Here is a 22264-nt window from a genome sequence, read left to right on the forward strand (position 1 = left end):
CACCTGCTCGTTTCGATCCGTCTTTATTTCGAGAGCGATGGTGTTTTAAACTGATCGATGCTCACCAGCACGCAGTGGGGCTTGTCATGCAAGACCGTGACGAATTCGCCATCCACGCCTTTGAAAGGCACGCAACGCAGAAGCGGCGCCTAGACGTCGCCTATGAACTGGTGTTCTATGATTTCTGTGTATAGACACGCCTGGTGATAAACCCGCCCGTCATATTGACAGGATGGGGCGATTTTACACTTCCGCCACCTGATCTGAGACCCATGACCCTCGCCAGAGGGTCATGCTTGTACATTAGAAACCGGGTATCCCTCCCAACAACCCCCACAGCCCGGCTCATGGGGTGGTCTTTTCCAGAGCCCGGGAGGGGACCATTGGTAGGAAAAAAAAGTTAAATATCGAGGGAACGATTTACACTGCGTGCGCATGAAAAGGCTAAATCGTTCCCCTCGTTTTCTCTCAAAATATCGTTTTCTAACTCTGCCCTTCGCAAGGACAGGTGCGGCACTAGCAGTGAAAGAGAGCTGCAGTCCTCACTAGGAAGTTCAAGAGTACAGGAGCTACAGTGCCCTAATAACTCCTCCCCAAACCAGAATAAAACTTCATCAGTTCATCTCTCTCCATTATCCCAATCTATAGCAGTGTCAGACAGTTCGGCTTTATTGCACTGATACAAAGACACAGTAACGCGTTTGATAGTTTTTGATACTGTATGTTGTAATATGCTTTGATATTTCCTTTTCCTGTGCATTCATTGTGCAGGGAAACTTCAGTGACCGTATGATTTTCCTTGCCGTTGGCTGCAAGTTTTCATACACAGTTTCAATTTCCTCAAGGGCTTTGCTGAGGGGAGCGAGTACACTTTCCCACTGTTCGATAACATAAGCAGGCTCTTGAATAAGGGTTTTGTGAGCCAGTTCTTGCAGAATTTGTTCAATGTTGTGTGCATTTGGCATTCTTCGGCAGCTGTAGTTGTCCAAGATTTCCAGTAATTCATCTTGGTCAGAACTGTTGAAGTCTCTGCGACAACATTCCAAGGTATAACGGTCAGATTCTGAGACATACTTTAGAAAATTGTCAACAAGATCACTCTTCACATATCCAAGAGCTGCCTGTTCCAAGATTACAGGAGCAAGCTTGATGGGCAAATACTTCTCTTTCTGCCAACCAAAAGAAATAATTTTACCTATACTCTGCCACTTTTTCTTGCCATAGTCATGTCGGAGAAATAGTATCTTGAAAGTGCTGCCTGTTGTACATTGTTCATAGAATTCATGCCAGAATTCAGAGAGGCCATCTCTGAGAACGCCTCCCTCATCATATCCATTCTCATACTGCCCATTTGGTAGTAGAAGCTTTACTTGAATTTCTGATTGAGTATATGAAAGGCGTTCATCAGTGAAATGTTCAATAAGCTCAGATAGTATCTGGCTGCGATGGACAACAAGGATTTTTTTGTCTGGTTCCCTGAGTTCTTGTGCCAGAGGCAAAGTGTCTTCTAGACTTTGTTCTCCCATCTCAGAGAGGTCTCCATTGAAAATTGTAATGATATTGCTATCCTCCACATTTTCCCCAGTAAACATGGTAGAACTTTGCTGAGCTAAACTGGAATCGTCTGTGACATCTGCAGGATGAAATTGTGCCACGTCATCACTGCCTAAGTTCAAATCATTTCCAGTATTTCCAACATAGATGACATCTAATGTTTCTAATTCCAATGCTGGATCAATCAGTGAGTCTGTAGAGGGAAACTCCTGTGTGTTTTCCTGTGAGGGACCTGCAGTGTTTGATTCTTGCTTTGTCTCCACACCACCACTGTCATGTTTCTTTTTGGTTGACAGATAGAACCTCATGACAGTTAACTTTGAGGCTTCATATAGAGCTCCCACTGTACTGTCCTCATCTAAGGAAACGTCTTGATAATTTGTCAGATCCACCTCAAACCCAGAAATATTTCCATGTGCATTCTTTCCATCTGGGAAAAACAAACGTATTGCCTCCGCTATGAGGTCTTTTTTTCCCAGTGCTTTGAAACACTTAACTTTCGTGTTCCACCACCCTTTTTGGTTCTCACCTGGATCAAGCCTCCTTCTCCTTCCTCATACAGCATCCAGCCCAACTCCACTTTCCTTACTTTCCTCTGTGTGTTCACCTCTTGATGAGGAGTGATATTTTCTGGATGCTTACACTTTTTTCTTTTATTCAGTTTTGACTTCAGTCTATCAAAAAGCTTTGATTTCCTACTTTTGGGCTCTTTTCATGTCTCCTACAATATCCCATCACTGCCAATCTGTCTCCATAAGACGGCAAATAATCCCTCATCTGTTCATCTGTCATTAACATCAGGACACTGGCATCAATCTAAAAATGAAGAGTGTATTATCAATTTTCAGTTTCAAAATACCATACTTAAAGCATCATTTTATGTGGATCAATATGCTGATACTGGTTTAAGGAAAAAGTCCATTCGGGATTGTGGAGGTACTGTATGAAGTGAAAAAATCTACAATACGTGAAAATATCAGTATACTGTACAGTACTGTGCAGAAGTCAGAGACCACCCTTGCATTTATTTAATTTCCAGTTCAAACAGCCATTCAGTGCAAATTATTTAGTTTTTGGTGTCAGAAAATAATGCAAGAAACATATATTTGACAGAAGAGTACACTAAATATAATATCAAATCTATCAGTATTTAATTTGCCCACTCTTTACTGTTGTGCACCCTTCTGGCACTTTAAGTCTTCCATCCGTCCAATCAAACAAGTTACAGCTGTGTCCTCCCAACACAAGTTGATCCCAAAACTGTCACTGACATTATATTAGAACACTTTCCATTAAAAGTGACACTAACATTCAAACAACTACCCAAACACACCATAGCTGCCTTGCACATGTCTTTGTCATGTGCATCTGAAATGGCAAGAGGCGATATTTCTGATGAGATTAGCTGTAAAGATAGTTCACTTGCATTAGGAAAATATAAGCCAAAGGAAATTAAGTGAAAAACAAGTTTCCAAAACTGGAGACAAAAATTACTACAATATATAGAGAAAATGGGACTCCTCACAATCGTGCAAGGCCTGGTAGACCACTGAGAGCATCACCATCACATAGACAGAAGTTAACGTTTTGATCACTCTTGCATCGGATCTGAAAAAAATCCACAAGTGTTTCTGTCAATACTTCCATTGTAAGAAGACAACACAATGCTATGGGTCTGAAGGGGTGTGTATCTGTCAAAAAGTCACTATTTGAAAAGGAAATAGACAAAAGAGAAGAAAATTTGCCCTAGAACACCAAAACTGGACACTTGAGATAAGTGAGGTTTTATGGACGATGAGTTACAGAGTGGATTTGGATTTGAACCAGCAGAAGCAGAAAATACAACCAACTTCTAAGACTGAACTTTGGAGGTGTTTACAGGAAGCATGAAAAAATATCCCAGTGGATTTATTTGAAAAACTCAAAGAAAGTCTCCTGTAAATAATGGAAGCTGTAATAAAAGCAAAGGGTGGACACGCTAAACAATGAAAGATTTGACATGATATTTAGTTGTGGATGCTTTTGTGTAATTTTGTGTTAAATATATGTTTCCTGGAATAATTCCTGACATTGAAAAATAAATCAATTGCACTTAATGACCGTTTTGACTGGAAATTAAATAAGCGAAAGGGTGGTCTCTGACTTTTCACAGTACTGAAAGTGCTGTCAATATCTACAGTAGGTCAGTGGGAGTTAGTTATAATAGACATGAACACACTCATTCTGTTAACTACCTCTTCTTCCTTCATTTTTCCGATAGTGGACTCTGGAATGTCCCTCTCCCTGAGGAAATCGATAAGATCCTCCATCCTGCAATTGTGGCCTAGGAAGCACACATGGGACAGCGGTGCAGCATTGATTAGTTAGCATAGTGTAATTACCTAGCCTCCTGTTTGCCCAGACTCCAACAGTATGCATTATAGTACATTTAGAAGTAGTCCAGGACAGGCAACGATGACCAACACTCGCCACACATTTGCATTCACAGGGTGCACATACAGTAGGTCACACCCCAAGGGTATGTGAATGACAAATGTAGAGTAGGCTTTTCAATTTAATCTGACTTGTCACACACAGTATGCATACACAGGCAGCACCTCACTCAACTAATCACTGTCTATAGAACACCCGGTTAGCCTGAGCTCAAAGATACAGATTTGAAACAGTCTAAACTCTGCAGAAAGTTATATCTCCTGAAAGAGGGTTGGTCAATACTAACCTAGTGACTAGTTTTAACCTACTCTACCTTGTAATCATCTTAAGAGCAGCTAACTTATCAAAAAGTTACAGAAAGCTGAATCAAACCACAGCTGTAAAAACATGTTCTGTAAACCAAAAATTGATATAACTAAGTTTTGGAATTGTTACCAAACACACACGAATGTCTTCATTATGATAACGGCTGTTTTGTGCGTGTCACTTGGTAATTTACAGCCTTAGGAAGCCGAAAGGACCGGATGGAGGGTTTGTAAAAATGAGACCGTTGTGCCTATCAAAGTCCGGCTCGGGAGACACACGGGCCGCTCCCATGGCAAGACGTTTGCGACACTTTAATGTCGCCTGATCATGTTTAGTAAACATAAACATGCTTGTGATCCTGGTATGTTTCTGAGAGATACGCGATCACAGAATTGTATCTGAGCAATTAGACGGAGAGATACTGGGGTTTGGCCAAGTACATTATTGGAAGGATATTGAAAATAAATAAGCATATCAAATCTCTTAACGTACAAAGGGGGAGAGTAAACCAAAATAATAAAAGACGTTCCCTTTAATGTGTGTCTGTATTGTTACGGTTTTCATTAATTGTATCGAAGCAAATTTATGTTTTGATCGTGAATAGGCGACCCCAGATTGACTTGCCTAGAAGCTCATAGCACCATCCTCGCTCATATGGGTCCACAGCTATGTGACTGTGCTGAAACAGCTGCTGGTAAAGTGTTTGCAGGAGCTGCCTTGTACAAACGGACGAAACCCCCACAAGAGTACAGGCCTACTGTTAGTTTTGCCTCATTAATTAGGTCGCACTTGGAAAGGTTAAATCGATCAACCAAAACCATCCAAGTAGCTCTTGCATATGATTTTTTTTACTTAGCTACGTTAGTCTCTGTACAGTTTACGCAGACGGTATTTAAGTCTGTGAATTGTATGAAGGCATCAGTAGAATGTGGCGCTGTACCTGGACTGGATTGTGAACAGTGGATTTCCTATGCCAGATGAGCAACCTACTGTACTTTCATTGCTGGCGCCAGAAGTGACGTCAAAACTGTGAGACTTGAAGTCGCAATTCTGAGATACCATAGTGCGTTTTTTTTTACTCCCTGGCGGAAACGGGCTTCCATAGGTATGCAGAGCCAGGGAGACAGCATCATCCACTGATGTGTTGTTCTGGTGGGCGAACTGCAAGGGGTCCAGGGACTCTGTGATGGAGGAGTTGATGTGTGACAACACCAGCTTCTCCAGGCATTTCATCACCACAGATGTTAATGGTGGTGATGAAACACCACCAACATTGTTTTTACCACATTGTAGTCATAGAGACATTTTAGTCAAGCGGTTTAATTTATTTGTATAATAAGATGTATTTCTAAGAGAATAACTGAACAGCTCGAAGTTCGATACTCATTTTGTCAACAGTGTTTTCCCGCGGTACAGCACTGCGTCACGAAGCGAACAAAGTGAAATATTTCAGATGCGGTCGGAGAGGGCGGTACTGAGAGTCCTGAACTGGACGTTTCTCAGGTTGTTCTGAGACTCTGGACACGGCTGAGATTAAAACAAAAGTTGAACAAGTAACGAATTGTAGCGCGTTTTGTTCCAATACAGAGGAACTAAAATAAGCGAAATGAAATATATTTATATACTGTACATCCCAAAGTTTCACAAATAATCCCACAGATGATGATGTTGAATACACAAACTGCCGAAGCAGTGCAGTCTCTCGTGTTTCGGGTTAGTTTATATATATTAAACACAGCTGAACACAACAGCAGGAATGAGTTTAACTTCACTTTTCACTTGAACAGCAGGTCTGTCGCCATCTTCTAACCCGCTTGCTCTAGGGAGCGTCTCACAATTACCACACTAACCAGCGCACAAGGGAGTGTGTTAAAACTACCTCTCACGACACAGTCCCTCTGTGGACAGAGAATCGTCCACATGAAATATCCAAACGGCAGGACAGAACACAAGACTGACACGGAGCCCAAGTTTCTGTCCGTGAAGAAAAAAACTCGCCGCTACCAACAAACTTTTGGGCTTCATATGAAGGAAAGCGGAGCTTTCACTGGCCCATTACCAAACTTCATTGGGAAATAAAGAAAAGACTAGAAAGAAGCATCCACTTTTCCCTGGATCACGATCAGAGATCAAATAAAACGTCTCTCACAAACCACCACAGTAAAAATAAACCCCAAATGAACATAAAATACCGAATATAGTCATGTATCCCTGTATTAAAGGGAGCCGGGTATTAGACTGACTGGAGCTGCTCACAGACACAGCGCTGGTGATAAACTACAACTCCCACAACCACCCTGAGCCACTTCCTGTCTGCGTCACAGTCCCTATTCCTCCTGGCTGTGGTGACGTCAGCGGGTCCCTCCCCGTTCTGGCAGCTTCACGGTCACCGGCGCGCGCAGGAGAGACTCACACGGGATTTCATTTTTAAAAGTTTATTTTCTCAAAAATTAGAAAAAAACACAGCAGGGTTTCCAGAGATATTTACAAGTCAGGAGTACAGCAGGCTGGTAGCGAGGTATATCTCCCTCTCTCGTACATGTTATTTTTCCCCGTTTAATTTAAAAAAAATTAATATAACGCATTTAAACACAACACAACATCATAATTTCTAAAATTACTACTGTATTTCTGACCTCACCTCACTGCCCGTCAGTAAACCCGTCTCCCAGTGTGAGCAGTGGACAGAGAGCTGGGAGAGAGTCAGCCTGTGTTCATGAGTCAGTGACGGGTTTAATCTCCACACTGACAGCAGGCAGCAGCTCAAGGTCTTTATCTGAATCCCCAGTATAGAAGACAGGATAGATCTTCTCCCCCTGAGGGAAGACCATGTCAGTGAAAGTGTAGACATGAGCTCTGGACTCCACTGTGTAAAAGGAGACCTTCCTCTCCTCAATATCCACACACACCCCCAGCTTCCTGGGCTGCAGACTGAGGGGGAGACGGGTCACAGGGGCAGTGAGAGCAGAGAAAACAGACCAGTACTCCAGACACCAGTAACCCTGCTGGGGAGAGAAGCTGATCCCCCCTTTCCTCTCTGCAGACTCTCTGGTCACTCCTATTCTCCACCAGTCATTCACCTCCACCTCCCAGTAGTGTCTCCCTGAGGTGAAGGCCTCCCTGCTCACGACACAGGGCTCTTCATCAAACCTGTGAGGATTGTCAGAGAGACTCTTCCTCTGTCCCCATCTCACTCTCTTCCCATCCTCAGACAGGCTGAGCCGACAGTGAGCTGTATCAGGGTCCAGAGTCACAGCAGCTGGGGAATAAAACACAAACATCACAACAGGCTCCTGCCGATCACAGTCCAACTCAACTCCATCAGACTGTGAAATGTCTTTGTCCCCAAACACACCGAGAGAGAAACACCAGTCAATTACTAATGACTGCTCTTCCCTTCCAGAGAAACGACATCTTCACTGTTTCACTAGTGTTACACATGGGAGTGATCCCAATATCCTCTAAATCCAAACATTAAACACTTGTTTTCACAGCGATGAAACTTTATTTTTTTAAACGACATTATTAATAAACACAGGACCGACCGGACTGCAGGAGAAACTACAGCCCGACCACTCGCTTTCAAACACTTCACAACCCACCACAACGACCTGTATACTGTAAGAAACTGGACAGCCTGTCTGTTAAACCGGTTTATTTCAAATCCCAGTTCAGCAGCTCGTTCATCTTCTCTGAGACCATTTTCCTGACGACGCAGAATAAAAAAGTGCTGAATTCAAAGACTGTGTAATGCAAGTTTTTACAGAAAAAAATATAATGGCAAAAGAAAAGTCTTACTGAAATATAATAAAGCCTTAACACTTACTTTGAAAATGCGAAGAAATATCCAAAGTGTTCAATTTAAAGCAGAAATAACACATCCAGAAACCCGGAGAGAAAGACGAGAGAAACAGAGGCGCTCATACTGACTTCAGACTGCTCGCGCTCACTGTCCGTCTCTCTGATAGGAGACACCAGCTGTCAATCAGTGAGCTCTGACCACTGACAGACGGGGGCGGGGCTTATACATGCCCAGAGCGAATGGGGGTTTTAATCGATTCAAGAAGCTTTATTCGCATGACTAATGAATACTGACTTAATACTCTCCTCATACTTAATACTTCAGTGTAAACTATTAATACTTAATACTGAGTAAATACTCCCCTTTGCCTGTCTGCCTGTCAATCTAGTGAAGATCAAAGATATTCTTATCAGCTCTTATTTTTTGACTCCTGGAGCCTAGAAAGGCTGACACAGTCACCTACATGAATTTATAAAAACACCAGCAGCCATATCACTCTGCAACTCACAACTGGCAGCCCACTGCAGCTCAGCAGGTGTGAGCCTGGTCAGTACCTGTATGGGAGACCTCCTGGAAAAAACTAAGGCTGCTGCTGGAGAAGGTGTGAGTGGGGCCAACAGGGGGTGCTCACCCTGCAGTCTATGTGGGTCCTAATTCCCCAGTATAGCGATGGGGACATGATACTGTAAACAGGCGCTGTCCTGTGGATGAGACTTAAAACCAAGGTCCTGTGTGGTCATTGAAAATCCCAGGGTGTTTCTTGAAAAGAGTAGGGGTGTAACCCTGGTGTCCTGACCAAATTTCCACCTGGCTTTTACCCATCATGGCCTCCTAATAACCCCCTCTCTGAACTGGCTTCATCACTCTGCTCTCCTCCCCACTGAGAGCTGGTGTGTGGGGAGTGTTCTGGCACACTATGGCTGCAGTTGCATCATCCAGGTGGGGCTACACACTGGTGGTGGTGGAGGGGAGTCCCCATTACCTGTAAAGCGCTATATAAGTGTAAGCAATTATTATTAATACCTGAATTCATTTCTGGGCTCAGAGCGCCTTTATTTCAGTTATGAGAGAGGTCGCCCTCTTCTGGACACTGCAACTCTGAAGCCATCATGACAACATCTTCCACTGAAATTTCACACTTGTTCTGTGTAGAACAGGACACAGTGTCAAACACTGACTTACTCCACAGGAGAGTCTATCAGTCTGGAAACACAGACACCCTCTAGATCACTCCTGTTTAAAACGAGGTCCCCAATATCGCAGGCAAACACCCCAATACACACTCACTCTGGTGGGACTAGTGAAATAATATTGACACTCCAGTGTCATTCTTAGTGAAACACACCACTGGGTCTCTTAATGACCAGGACCATGTGAGAACACCAGCTGGGCTGACGAGAAAGACCCCAAAGTTATTACCCCTGGCCAGTAAGAGGAGCCCTACAGCCCCAGTAAATACCCCTCTTAAACTAACCATGAGCACCTGACCCTGACATGTCTGAGCTGCTCTGAGGAAAACAGGCCACAGAGACACTGACTGACTTCATGTCACTGAAACACTGTCAGTAAAGAGAGATCAGAATTAATTACCCCCTGTCCTGAGAGGAGGGCAATTCTCAGCTCAATACTCTACTGCTTCTTCCTTTCACAGTGCTGGCATGAGTAACTGAACTTCTTATTTTGGCAGGAAATACATTATTTATTATATTACTCTTGGCCTAGGAATAGTCCCTCAATTCAAATTACATATCCCCAACTGTTATAGTAGTTTTTTTCACACATAGATTCTTAGACACACAGTCACTGTGTCACACTAAGGAGATAAAGACCTGTCTGATATGGGAACACAGAAGCTAAATTTACTCCCCCTGCCCTGTAAAGAAACACCCAAATCTGAGGTAAAAACCCCAATCTCTACTGACAGTAGTGATTAATGAGCTGATGTTGAAATGACTGATCTATTCTGAGACAAAAACCCCACTGAGTCTCTTACTGAACCCCCATCACTGCAGCCTGCAGGTTTATTCTCCAGATCAATCACAGCCTCAGGGAGCGCAGTGGGAAGGGTCTGATTTCCTAGCGCAGCACAGTGGGAAAAAGACAAAGTGTAGCTACAGTTTCCCTGGAAAAGCAATGCAAAAGAGGGAAGAAACACCAAACAACATGAATAAGGCCACAAACTGTACAAAAAGAAAAACAATCCTTACCATGGAGAAAAACACAAAAATAATCCTTATATTGCAGAAAAAACCTCACCCTACTTCCAAGGATTTAGCAACAGCTTTAAAGCCCTTTAAGAGAAATAGTGCTTCTCTTGTGCCTTCAGACAAGCCTGACCAGACCTGCCTTCACTCCCCTTTTATACACTGCAGGGCTGTATAGACTGAAACACACACTGAGACTGGGGAGCATATGGGGAAAAACATTCATGCCCAGTTGAAAATAAACTTTTCTTACTTGATACATCCTCCTGTAAATCAGGATATATAAAAACAGAGAAAAATGGGGATTGTTGTGTTCTGTGTTTTGGCCCAGTCTTACAAGACGTACGGTAATCTGAAAAAGGGCACTGCTGTTAGGAGACATACGGTAGTTAAAGAAGTACAGGCAGCAAAAATTGTCCCCAGGTACAAGGATGTGTTTACAGGGATTCAAATCTAGTTTATGTCATTTTCAGAGAGGAAACTGGTTTTTAAACATGGAATGGGAAGATATTTTTTTAAAATCCAGAGTAAGAGAGGACAGCAAGCTGCAGGAGAGCCCAGAGTAAGAGAGAGAGAGACAGAGGACAACAAGCTGCAGGAGAGCCCAGAGTAAGAGAGAGACACAGAGGACAACAAGCTGCAGGAGAGCCCAGAGTAAGAGAGAGAGAGACAGAGGACAGCAAGCTGCAGGAGAGCCCAGAGTAAGAGAGAGAGAGAGACAGAGGACAGCAAGCTGCAGGAGAGCCCAGAGTAAGAGAGAGAGACAGAGGACAATGACCGACACTAACAGAAAGATTACAGCAGCTGAGAAATGAGCAGAGACTGTTTTTTTTATATTTTCTGTACTGCAAAAGGTGAAGATGTTGCTGTCATTTTTTTCATGTATAACGGTCATGTACCCTAGGATTTGGACAGCTGATTGTTACTGGCTCTGCTCCTGATTCCTCCTGATATTTCACATTTATTCTCAAAATCCAGGGTCACAGGCTCTGCAAAATTCAGCCTGAAGACCCTCACGAAGGAGTGACACTGACAAAGGAGTGAGCAGAGCTCACAGGACATGGCCTTTGAGTAGAACGAGTTTTGGAACACCTTCAGCCCCTCTGGAAGAACTTTCTGCTGGCCACTAGGTGAAGATCTCTTAAGGATCCCAATAGGATTTCATGTACTATATTACAGACGTGACAATGAAATACATCTTCTATTTACCTAACAGGAACAACCAATTAACACTAAAGAGATCGTCTGAGAGTGTATTCAATAACCTCTGACACGAGGGCTTAAAACAGCCCCTGTGTCATCAAGAGGAAACAGACCTACCTGCAGCACTGCAGATCCACTGCCATTCTGAAACACAGAGATACAGACACTGTTAATCACAGTCACACAGTGGAACACAGAGATACAGACACTGTTAATCACAGACACACACTGGAACACAGAGACACAGACACTGTTAATCACAGACACACACTGGAACACAGAGATACAGACACTGTTAATCACAGTCACACACTGGAACACAGAGATACAGACACTGTTAATCACAGTCACACACTGGAACACAGAGATACAGACACTGTTAATCACAGTCACACACTGGAACACAGAGACACAGACACTGTTAATCACAGACACACACTGGAACACAGAGATACAGACACTGTTAATCACAGACACACACTGGAGCACAGAGATACAGACACTGTTATTCACAGCCACACACTGGAACACAGAGATACAGACACTGTTAATCACAGACACACACTGGAACACAGAGATACAGACACTGTTAATTACAGTCACCCACTGGAACACAGAGATACAGACACTGTGAATCACAGTCACACACTGGAACACAGAGACACAGACACTGTTAATCACAGTCACACACTGTAACACAGAGATACAGACACTGTTAATCACAGTCTCACACTGGAACACAGAGACACAGACACTGTGAATCACAGTCACACTCTGGTAATAAGATGTCAGTACAGTCAGTGCTGTCAGTCAGCAGAGTTTCACACAGTGTACATACGTGATTTAGGGATAGGAGCTCGCTTCACAGCATCTACAGAAAGAGAGAGTAGATCTTTATTGTATTAAAGACCTTTATTGCTTCTTACCTGTTATTATAGCAGAGTTTATCCTACAGTCTGCAGTCAGTCCATTTCAGGATCCCCAGTCTCCACTGCAGTGTGGATCAGAGTGTCAGTGAGTGTGAGCAGCAGTGGCTGTAAGACTGGAGTCTCACTCAATAAGACTGAGCAGCACAAGGCAATAAGACACACAGACACATCACAGGACACCCTGGAGTCTGGTGCTTGAGCCATTGAGAGATGAGAAATTAACAGTCTGCTGTTAACAACAGTGAGGAATATTTCAAATTTAAAGACCAATCATTGATACTGAAAACTGTTCCTTGTTCAGTCAGATGAGCGAAAGTGTTGGCAATTCTCACACAGCCTGAGTGACCCGTCCCCACAGTGACCAGTATCACTGCCTGAGATACAGTGATGTCCTGCTCACTGGTCACACTGCCTGATCTCTGGACATCAGCTGGACAGTGAGAGATGACCAGTTACACTCGATGGTGAGCACATCTCCACACCAGGCCTGATCCAGGAAGACTGACACACAGACAGTGCGCTCCTGTGTTTTTGTGTATGGCTCATGCATTCATCAAGACATCTCAGACAACCTCATCCATCGTACACATGTGTAGAATATAAATAAATAATATATAGTATCTTACAAAAAATGGTAATTGTACCTAATTTTAATACATTAAAATATCTGCTGTCCCAAACACAGAATTTTTCAGAAAAACCTGAATGTAAAACAAGATGCAACCTATTATTTATGATGAGAAAAATGTCCTCGGGTTATATTTCTAGTTCACAATGGTCTAAATCATAGAGTTTAAGGAAAGTGAATAGGTTTATGGAGTGGGAAATATGTCAAATATTTCAAACATAATCTTCTACTTATTTGTATAGAGTGGGAGAGCTGTATAAGCTGTTGCAGGTTGCAAAAGAAAAAGAAGAAGCTAATTCTATGCTGCAAAGTAATGTAAGACAGCAAAATATGCAACATTTCACCTTTGAAGTCTTCATGCATTTCATAGAATTAAACCTCATTTGTTACTTCAAGTATTCCATTTCCTTGTTTATTTTTTTAATAGAATCTCTTCCATTATGTTTTTAAACAGGTTTTTGCTCCCCTTTCTTTTTAAACCTCTCTCACACTCACTCTGGTGGGACTAGTGAAATAATATTGACACTCCAGTGTCATTCTTAGTGAAACACACCACTGGGTCTCTTAATGACCAGGACCATGTGAGAACACCAGCTGGGCTGAAGAGAAAGACCCCAAAGTTATTACCCCTGGCCAGTAAGAGGAGCCCTACAGCTCCAGTAAATACCCCTCTTAAACGAACCATGAGCACCTGACTCTGACATGTCTGAGCTGCTCTGAGGAAAACAGGCTGAACTGTGACCCCAAGCTTCTCTCTGTCTGTGTGTCTGTGTCTCATGGAGAGCAAGATGGGGTCCTGTATGTGAAAAGATGAATTTCTAATGCAAGAGATTGTATATGGCAAATAAAGAGATCTTGATCTTAAACGTGTGTCATTTTTACCATTTCTGTGACAAGTAGAATTGACACAGCATTCCAAACATCTGTTCTTCTTGATGTGAAACTGCAGAAACATGTCCTGTACAGAGTGTTTGCTCACTCTTTCAACACTGAACAGAATACATTTACGATGACTTATACCTGCTGTTGGCTTCCAGTTACTGTTGGTCCCAGTAAACAGCAAGCCAGAAATGAACAAACTGTGTAACGGGTTGTGTGTCGTCCTGAATTCTTTTTCTTTTTGTCTGTCATTCCCCTATCTCTTCACATTCATCTGCGCAAAACACACAGAAATACTGTTTCTTCCCCCTTCAACTTATACCTCTCCTGCATTTTACTGTGTAATTCCCAATTCAAGTGTATTTGATGTCTGCAGACTGTAGTCTAAAAGCGTTTGAGGTTTTTGTGCTTAAAGATTTAGTGACTGACCAACAATAACCTAAGACATTCTGATTTTGGCAGGATATCAAGAACAAATGATGTTGGGTTTTCCTATTGCTCTGTTTGTTCAGACAGATCAAGTCCTGACTGTTTCTTCCTGCTGACCCATCAGCCTGGTTGATGTGTGAAGAGAAGCAGCCATTTCTCAGACAAGAGAGAGGCCTACAGGCCCCAGAGGAGCCCCTGTACCAGGGTCCCACTGCTGCCGCTCACAAGAGGCTGTGTGTCTGTGAAGCTGCAGGGGAAGAGCACTGTCATCATACCATCATTATTGTGAGACTGGCTCTGCTCCTGAATATTCCAGTTATTCACAAATCCAGGGTCTCAGACTCTGACACATTCTGACAGATGGAGAATGGCAAAGGGCTGTGGCAAGACGGACTTCCCAAGGAATTCTACACCTGCTTCTGGGACACCCCAGTGGCAGACCTGGTGAAGGTGGAACAAGAGCTCTTCCATCAGCAAAAAGCTTGGACACAGGATGAGGGAAGGTGTCATCTCTCAGCACTTCAGGAGGGGTTCAAAAGATGCTCTGCATGGATATCAAGATCGTGTCCAAGCTACTGGCCATTAGATTGAGGACCACCCTGCCCCACTTTATCAGCAGCGTCCAGATATGTGTGGTGAGAGGGTGATAAGTCAGCTGGAAAGTTTCAGCTGCTGGACAGAGATACTGTACTCTGAAGTGAACAGTAGGGTCAACATGAACAGACATCTTTGGGATTTAATCCCCCAGGAATCTGGAGTAGGACAAGGGTGTCCTCATTCACCTCTTCTCTATGTTCTCATTACAGAGCTGTAGGCAGAGGCACAGGGGAAGTCCTCAAGATCTCCCAGTACACATGACGCTGTTCCTGATTTCAGACAGGGGGTTGCAGAGTGGGCTGCAGGTCAGGGAGCAGTACTGCAGGGCCTCAGAATTGAGGCTATTAAACAGAAAGAGCAAGGGCAAGCTCTTTGGACCCTGGAGGGACAGGAACATGCCGCCAGCAGGTCTCAAGCTTTGCATGGAGCCCCTAATGATACTGGTGGTTTCATTCCAGAGCCAGGACAACAAGAACATAAACTGGACAGAGAGGACCGTCAAGGTCAACGTGTAACTGGGCCTGTGGAAGACTCGCACGCTGACTCTCATGGGGAAAGTGAGGGTGCTGAAGGCAGACACCCTGCTGGCTTTAGCTGACCTGGTCGTGGTGTACCCTCTGTCAGCCAGACTCAGACAAGTGCTGCAAGGGATGGTGGAACAGGTACGAGTACATCACAAGGAACCAGATGTGCCAGACAGTGAGGAAGGGGGAGAGATGTGCCGAATTTCCCCCTGAAACTCCACTGCATCTTCTTCTGCAACCTCTGTCACTAGGGGCTGGACCCCATCAGTCACAATTCTCAGTACTTTGTCAGGCTGTGGTTCTCCCTCCCAGTGAAGCATCTGATCCAGTGTCAAACACTAGTCCTGAAGCAGAAAACTGACCGAAGACCTACTAGAAGGTATGAGGCCATGAGACAGCCAGAGCTCTGCACCAACAAAAGGCACTATACAAGGAAGAGGAAGGAGGAACTAGTCACCAGGGAGAGACAGATGATCCTACAGGTCACCGGGGAGGGGCTGACGATCCCATGGGAGACCTGGGTAAAGACTCAACCCAGAGGACTAGACAACAAGCTGAAGGCCCTCAGCTGGATGACTGTGCACCAGAGCTGGTGACCAGAGAGGTGTCATGCCCTCTGCAGCCAAAGGGCGCTCCTACTCTGTCCTGTCCCCAGTTCCTTGTGCTTTGCTGTCCTTCCGGTGTCTCTGTCTCTGGGGATATATATGTCCAGGTCTCTCATTCCCCTTCGCTCATCATTGATGTTCGGATGTCCTGAGACCCGCCCAGCACCAGGTCGCCCCAAGTCCGCTGCCTGAGGACATTGGTTTCTAAACGACTCCTGAACTGCTGAACTGTTTCATCAGAGCAAAAGTGCACTGGACAGTACTGAGGGCTGAAGAAAACCCAGAAAAACTGTTCCTTGGTGCTCCTGTTGAGAAATGGACAATCGCAGTTTCAAAGCCAGGACTGCAGCCAGTGGTAACACCCAGGAGGCTTGGAGGGGCTCTTATTGTGTGAACCTGCTTCACTGACCACTTGCAAAATAGAATGATTGATAATGGACAATCACTCTTTTTGAGACTATTTAAATTCTGTAGAAGAGTTGTTGTCAGAATTGTATTCTCTGTAAGCACTGTGCACTGCACATTGTTGTAATAAAGTGCATTTTCTTAAATAAACTACACCCACTGGAACTTCTGTGTCCATCTGTGTGTTTGACACAGTATGTCTCTGATCCACACAGAGTGACTGTCTGCAAGCTTGACTTTCTGAATTCAGACGTGTATCAGCATGTATCAGAGTGTGAATCAGTGTGTGTGTCAGAGTGTGTATCAGTTTCTGTATCACTGTTCCTGCTGTGTGTTTGAGCTCCAGGTATATTTCAGAGGGGAACTGTTGTGAAAACAGACTCACAGTGTAAAAGCTCTGCTCTGGACCCGGGCTCTGGAGTCAGCAGACTGTAGACTTCAGTCACTGGGGAGACACACAGAGAAATATCTCATAAGGGCTGCAGTAACAGAGTAACAGAAATAACATGTCCTACTGGACTGGGACTTTAGCCCCTATTAAAATGTTCCTGTTAAACTATATACAGCACAATATAACAATACAGTTACTGTCATAAAGATTTGTGAGACTAGAGATTCAAGATATTTCACCTGGAATTTGAATCATTGACTGATAAGCTGCTCTGATAAATACAGTCACTGCACAAAAAATACATTGACAATATAAGAGAGAAAAAGGAACTTTATAAGCTATCCAGAAAGACATCAGTGTGTTTCTCTACTAACCTGTTATGGAAATCTTTATTGATTCCTTCTTGCAGAGATCCTCCAGTCGCTCTTTCAGTCCAGAGACAGCTCTCCTCACTGCCTCAGGAGAGAAGTGTGGACGGACAGGGATGCTGGGTGAGTCTCCAGCTCCAGGAGGGACACAGACAGACTGGAAATCCTGCAGCAGGGAAGAGAAAGAGGAGTTTCCAGTCAAACACAGCACACATTCCTGAGGAGAAGCCAGGAGCAGCTCTGTGTGAGAGACACCCTTCTGTACTGCAGAGTCACAGAGCAGTGATGTTACCTGGAGGAAATGGATGTGATCCTCTGTGTGTGAGAGCTGGTCCAGCTCAGCATCTCTCCTCTTCAGCTCAGTGATCTCCTTCTCCAGTCGCTCTAGAAGTCCTTCAGCCTGACTCACTGCAACCCTCTCTTGAGCTCTGATCAGCTCTGTGACCTCAGAGCGTGTTCTCTCAATGGAGCGGATCAGCTCAGTAAAGATCCTGTCAGTGTCCTGTAATGCTGTGCCTGCAGAGCTCTGAGGGAGGAGACACACAGTGGATTATTGCACAGGAAAACACTCAAACTACATTATGCTGTATGCTCTGTTTCCAAAGGGTACTGTCCAGTGTCCAGCTGTGGAAATGTGTGTCTGTTTGTCCACTCCTCTGGTAAATACCCACTCTGAGTGACTCCACAGCCTGTCTCAGCTTCTGCAGCTCCTTCTCTCTCTCCTGGAGTCTCTGCTGGGTTTGTGTCTGTGTCTCCCCCAGCTGCTTCTGTGGAGAAACAGAGACACTCAGGACATTTCTGCTGTAAGAGAATCACATCACAGAGACACCCCTTAGAGTCACCCTGGGAAATCCACACTCTGTATCCCTGATGTCTTATCCACACGAGATGTGTTTCCTGGTCCTGTCTGACATGCTCCTGTTTCATGTCTAATCTACACCGGCAGCGTGTGCAGCGCAGCAGACACCTGACACCTGGGTCTGCACATCTGTATGTGAGGTGAAATGTAAAAACAAGATAATTGTGTTTCAAATGATATATAAAACATCATCTAAGATAGTTCAGGTGGGGAGCTGCATCAGCATGCGTAGGCTGCAAAGGAACAAGCAATAGGTTTATTCCATACTGAAATAAAGAAGAAAGAAACACAACGTTTCGGCCGTGGAGCCTTCTCACACCTGAAGAAGAATAAACCTATTACTTGTTCCTTCATAATCTAGAGATTTCAGATTTCATTCATCTCAATATACACTAGTGTCCTGACTGCTCTCGGCATCTCAAAACAGAGGACTACAGCAGTGCTGATGAGCCTTGTTGCCACTAGTTTCTCTGAGTGGTCAGAGGAGACCCTGTGGCTGACGTGCTTGACCGCTGGATGAGGTTCTGGACCAGGCAGACCCTGTGTCCGACCACATCTCACATCCTGTCTGCTTCTGGGAAAATTCAGATCATTTCAGAGGACAAAAGGAAACATGTTCTGTGTCAGATTGACTCCATGAGAGCCCAGCGTGAGTCTTGTATTTAATAAAGCAGGTGAAGGTATTATACCACAGTTCACTGGTTTATGTGTCTAAGATCCACCACCTGCCAATTAGATCCCCTTCCCAGCACTTTATTTCAATCCTGTTTCTCTGCTTTCTGCCCCATAGTCCTCAGTATAATAAATGAATCCTTGAGCACTGATGTGGTACCAGTGGCTTCACAACTGCTGCTGTTACCCCTGTGTGAGAAAGAGAATCATGGCTCTGGACAGCCTGAACAACTTTCACCCTCTATCCAACTTTCATACCCTTTCATTACCTTTTCATGCAGAAAGTTTACAGTGTGCTGTTAGACTTCAGTTAAATAATCCTCTTTGAACTCCAATATGGTTTCAGACAACCTCACAGCACAGAAAGTGCCCTGGTCAAAGTCACTAACGATCTTCTAATGGCTTCTCATTCTCGTTCTCTTTCTGTCCTCATTCTTACTGAACTCAGTGCTGCTTTCGACACTGTCAGCCATGACCTCTCACTTTCTTGTCTTGAGACTGTGTTTGGAGTTTCTGACACTGCTCTTCAATGATTCCAGTCTTACCTCACTGATCACTTTCACTTTGTCTCTCTCTCTGCTATTGTAGCTCTGAAATTGGACTCATTAAGTCTGGTCTTCCTCAGGGGTTGACACTGGGCCCCTACCCTTCAGCATGTATGAGTTCTGATGATACTCAAATCTACAGTTCAGTATGTCCATACTAAACTGACACTGACATGTCTCTGCTCTAATTGCTTCTCTGACATAAACACATGGATGACTCACAATTTCCTTCATTTAAACTGCTACAAGACAGAAGGCATGCTTCTTGGCACACCAATGCAGTATCCTTATCTGTGGATGACACTGTACTGGAGTCACAGTCTTGGGGGTGATATCTGATCTAGGTTTGACATGTACAACAAATTGTCAAAACATCATTCTTCCACCTCAGAAATACTGCCAGGCTGCGTCTTATGTTATATCTAACTGTTGCTGAAAAGCTGGTCAACTCTTTCATCTTTACTCATATTGACTACTGTAACACTCCACACGCTGGGGTATCTAAACCCACACTGAACAAACTTTAGTATGTCCAGAATATGACAGCCAGAATTCTGACCAGGTCTAGTGCAAGTGATCACATTACTCCTGTCCTGAAGTCCCTGCACTGGCTTCCTATCAGGTTTCATGTTGACTCATGATCCCCTAAAAGTCTCTGCATGGCTTGACACCTCAGTACCTGTCAGAGTTACTATCATCCTACTCCCCACCTCACAACCTTCACTCTTCTAATTCTGGTCTCCTGTCTGTCCCCCAAGCCAGCACTCTGGGTGACAGGGCTTCTCCTGCTGCAGCCCACAGCTCTGGAATTCTATCCCTATGGATATCATAGAGTCACCTTCCCTGAGCTCTTTCAAATGCAGACTCAAAATCTTCTGTTTCAGAAGGGTTTTAATTTAACTGGGTCTGTTTCTGCTTCTTTGCTTTTATACTGTTTTCCAAAACCCCCTTCTACCTTCTACCTTTTGTGTTCTGTAAAGTGCTTTGAGAAGCCATTTTAAATCTATCATATAAAAATAGAGTTTATTATTATAAATAATAATACTATTGTGCTGAAATTAAAGCAGGACTTCATTAATGTGGGTGCAGTCTGTTCTAGAGGTGTTGAGTGTGCTGTGCATTAATGAGGGTGCAATCTATTTTAGAGGTGTTGAGTGTGTTGTGCATTAATGAGGGTGCAGTCTGTTCTAGAGGTGTTGAGTGTGTTGTGCATTAATGAGGGTGCAGACTCCTCTAGAGGGGTTGAGTGTGTTGTGCATTAATGAGGGTGCAATCTGTTCTAGAGGTGTTGAGTGTGTTGTGCATTAATGAGGGTGCAGTCTGTTCTAGAGGTGTTGAGTATGCTGTGCATTAATGAGGGTGCAGTCTTTTCTAGAGGTGTTGAGTGTGCTGTGAAGTTGTACGGTGCTACATGAGGACAGTAAAGAGGGAAACAGTGAAGGAGAGGAGGAGGAGATAATGAACAACAGACAGAAGAACAGGAGACACTTCAGAGACACAACCAGTGTGGATCACAGCTGAGTACATGAGCAGGACTCAGCAGTGGAGATCCAGCATTACAGATACAGTAAATACAGTCCAGAGATCACTTAAAGCCCCCAAATATCCTAAATATCCTTTTTACATGTTGTACTAGACACTTTATGAACAGACACAAAGTCCTCACCTGTTTCTCAGTCCTTCCTGCTGCAGCTGAGACAGTATCATGGCCTCTGTGTTCATCCATTGCACAAAGATAACAAACACACTTCTCATCAGTACGGCAATAGAACTCCAGCAGTTTATCATGAGTGGAGCAGATCTTCTCCTGCAGTTGTCCTGTGGCATCAACCAGCTCCTGTCTGTGTCCAGGGTGGAGCTCATTGTGTAGATTGAGGTGAGTCTGACAGTAAGAGGCCAGACACACCAGACAGGATTTCACAGCTCCCCTCTGTCTCCCAGTGCAGACATCACACAGCACATCTCCAGGGCCAGCAGGACTGTGAGCAGGAGGAGGACCACTGAGCCCTGTCTCCTTCAGTTTCTCCATCACTTCAGCCAGGATGGTGTTTCTGTGAAGATCAGGTCTTGGAGTGAAGGTCTGTCTGCACTGGGGGCAGCTGTAGATCCCAGTCTGATCATCCTGATCCCAGCAGTTCTTAATACAGCCCATACAGTAACTGTGTCCACAGAGCAGAGTCACTGGATCCTTCAGCAAATCCAGACACACTGAGCAGCAGAACTGGTCCTGAGAAAATGGAAAAGTGCCTTCTGCCATTTTTCTGAGAAGTAAAAACTGCACAGAGAGGAGCAGTAGAGACGGAGCTGCAGTGAGGCTGTTTCTAGTAAAACGAAACTGATCTCTGAGTTTCACTTCCTGGATCTGCACAGAGCTGCAGGGGTGTGAATATTAGGGGGTGTGGTTGTTAGGGGTGTGATTAGGGTTGTCAGGGGGAGTGGTTTAGAGCTGCAGTTATGAAACGGCTTTGGTGGTTGTTGTTTGGGGAAGGTGTGGTGTTGTAAGAGATGTGACTTACTGTGTCATTTTGGACTCAGCCTGACAGAAAGACGTTTTTTTAATAAACATTGATGTCAGTAGCTGCTCAGGTGAAGTCAATCCAGTTGTTTGTGTTCCCAATAATCAAAACAATAAAATACTAACTCGCTCACACAGCATGAGAAGATCAGAGCATGATGGTGACAGACAAGAGGAGGCCAGCTGGCCCATCCAGCTGTTTAATCGTTGGGAGTTATTTGGCTCCAGGATCTCCTCCAGCTGTGTTTTGACAGAGGGGTGTCACAGCTCCACATGGTGCAGAGGATTTCACTGTCCGGGTGTGAGCTCTTACTGCGAGCAGTCCAGCCTGCTGTGTCTCTCTCTCCAGGCCAGTGAGCCCAGCCTGCTGTCTGGCTCTGCCCTGCAGCGTGTGGGCCAGCAGAGTACGTCCAGGG

At 44.3% G+C, this 22264-nt stretch overlaps 2 protein-coding genes across 2 annotated transcripts in view; both read right to left on the minus strand.

Moving 5' to 3' along the window:
• Nucleotides 1-646: 646 nt before the first annotated feature.
• Nucleotides 647-22264, minus strand: part of LOC148659615 (uncharacterized) — a 41263-nt gene continuing 19645 nt past the window's right edge. The window contains exons 2-3 of the mRNA XM_088633846.1: nt 3789-3877; nt 647-3162 (exon numbers count right to left, since the gene is read on the minus strand). Of these exons, the coding sequence (XP_088489972.1) occupies nt 669-1862 (1194 nt within the window). The 5' untranslated portion in view covers nt 1863-3162; nt 3789-3877 and the 3' untranslated portion in view covers nt 647-668. The remainder of the gene's footprint in view (nt 3163-3788; nt 3878-22264) is intronic.
• On the minus strand, nt 6713-21702 carry LOC148659616 (E3 ubiquitin-protein ligase TRIM39-like). Its single transcript, XM_088633852.1, has 8 exons — nt 21000-21702; nt 17929-18024; nt 17550-17783; nt 17264-17423; nt 16884-16943; nt 12341-12373; nt 11620-11646; nt 6713-7552 (listed from the first exon to the last, which is right to left on the minus strand). Exons 1-8 carry the CDS (start codon nt 21588-21590, stop codon nt 7008-7010), a joined length of 1746 nt encoding a protein of 581 aa, XP_088489978.1. The 5' UTR covers nt 21591-21702; the 3' UTR covers nt 6713-7007.

The sequence above is a fragment of the Lepisosteus platostomus genome, chromosome 6, assembly GCF_059453375.1.
Source record: "Lepisosteus platostomus isolate fLepPlt1 chromosome 6, fLepPlt1.hap1, whole genome shotgun sequence".
Taxonomy (NCBI): Eukaryota; Metazoa; Chordata; class Actinopteri; order Semionotiformes; family Lepisosteidae; genus Lepisosteus; species Lepisosteus platostomus.

Excerpts from the sequence above, each read along its gene's own strand:
- LOC148659616 (XM_088633852.1), bottom strand. The coding sequence starts at position 21,590 with ATGGCAGAAGGCACTTTTCCATTTTCTCAGGACCAGTTCTGCTGCTCA. Across the intron at positions 16,944-17,263 it reads AATAAAGATTTCCATAACAG|TGACTGAAGTCTACAGTCTG; the intron begins GTTAGTAGAGAA and ends GTGTCTCCCCAG. Across the intron at positions 11,647-12,340 it reads AGCTCCTATCCCTAAATCAC|AATGGCAGTGGATCTGCAGT; the intron begins GTATGTACACTG and ends TCTGTGTTTCAG.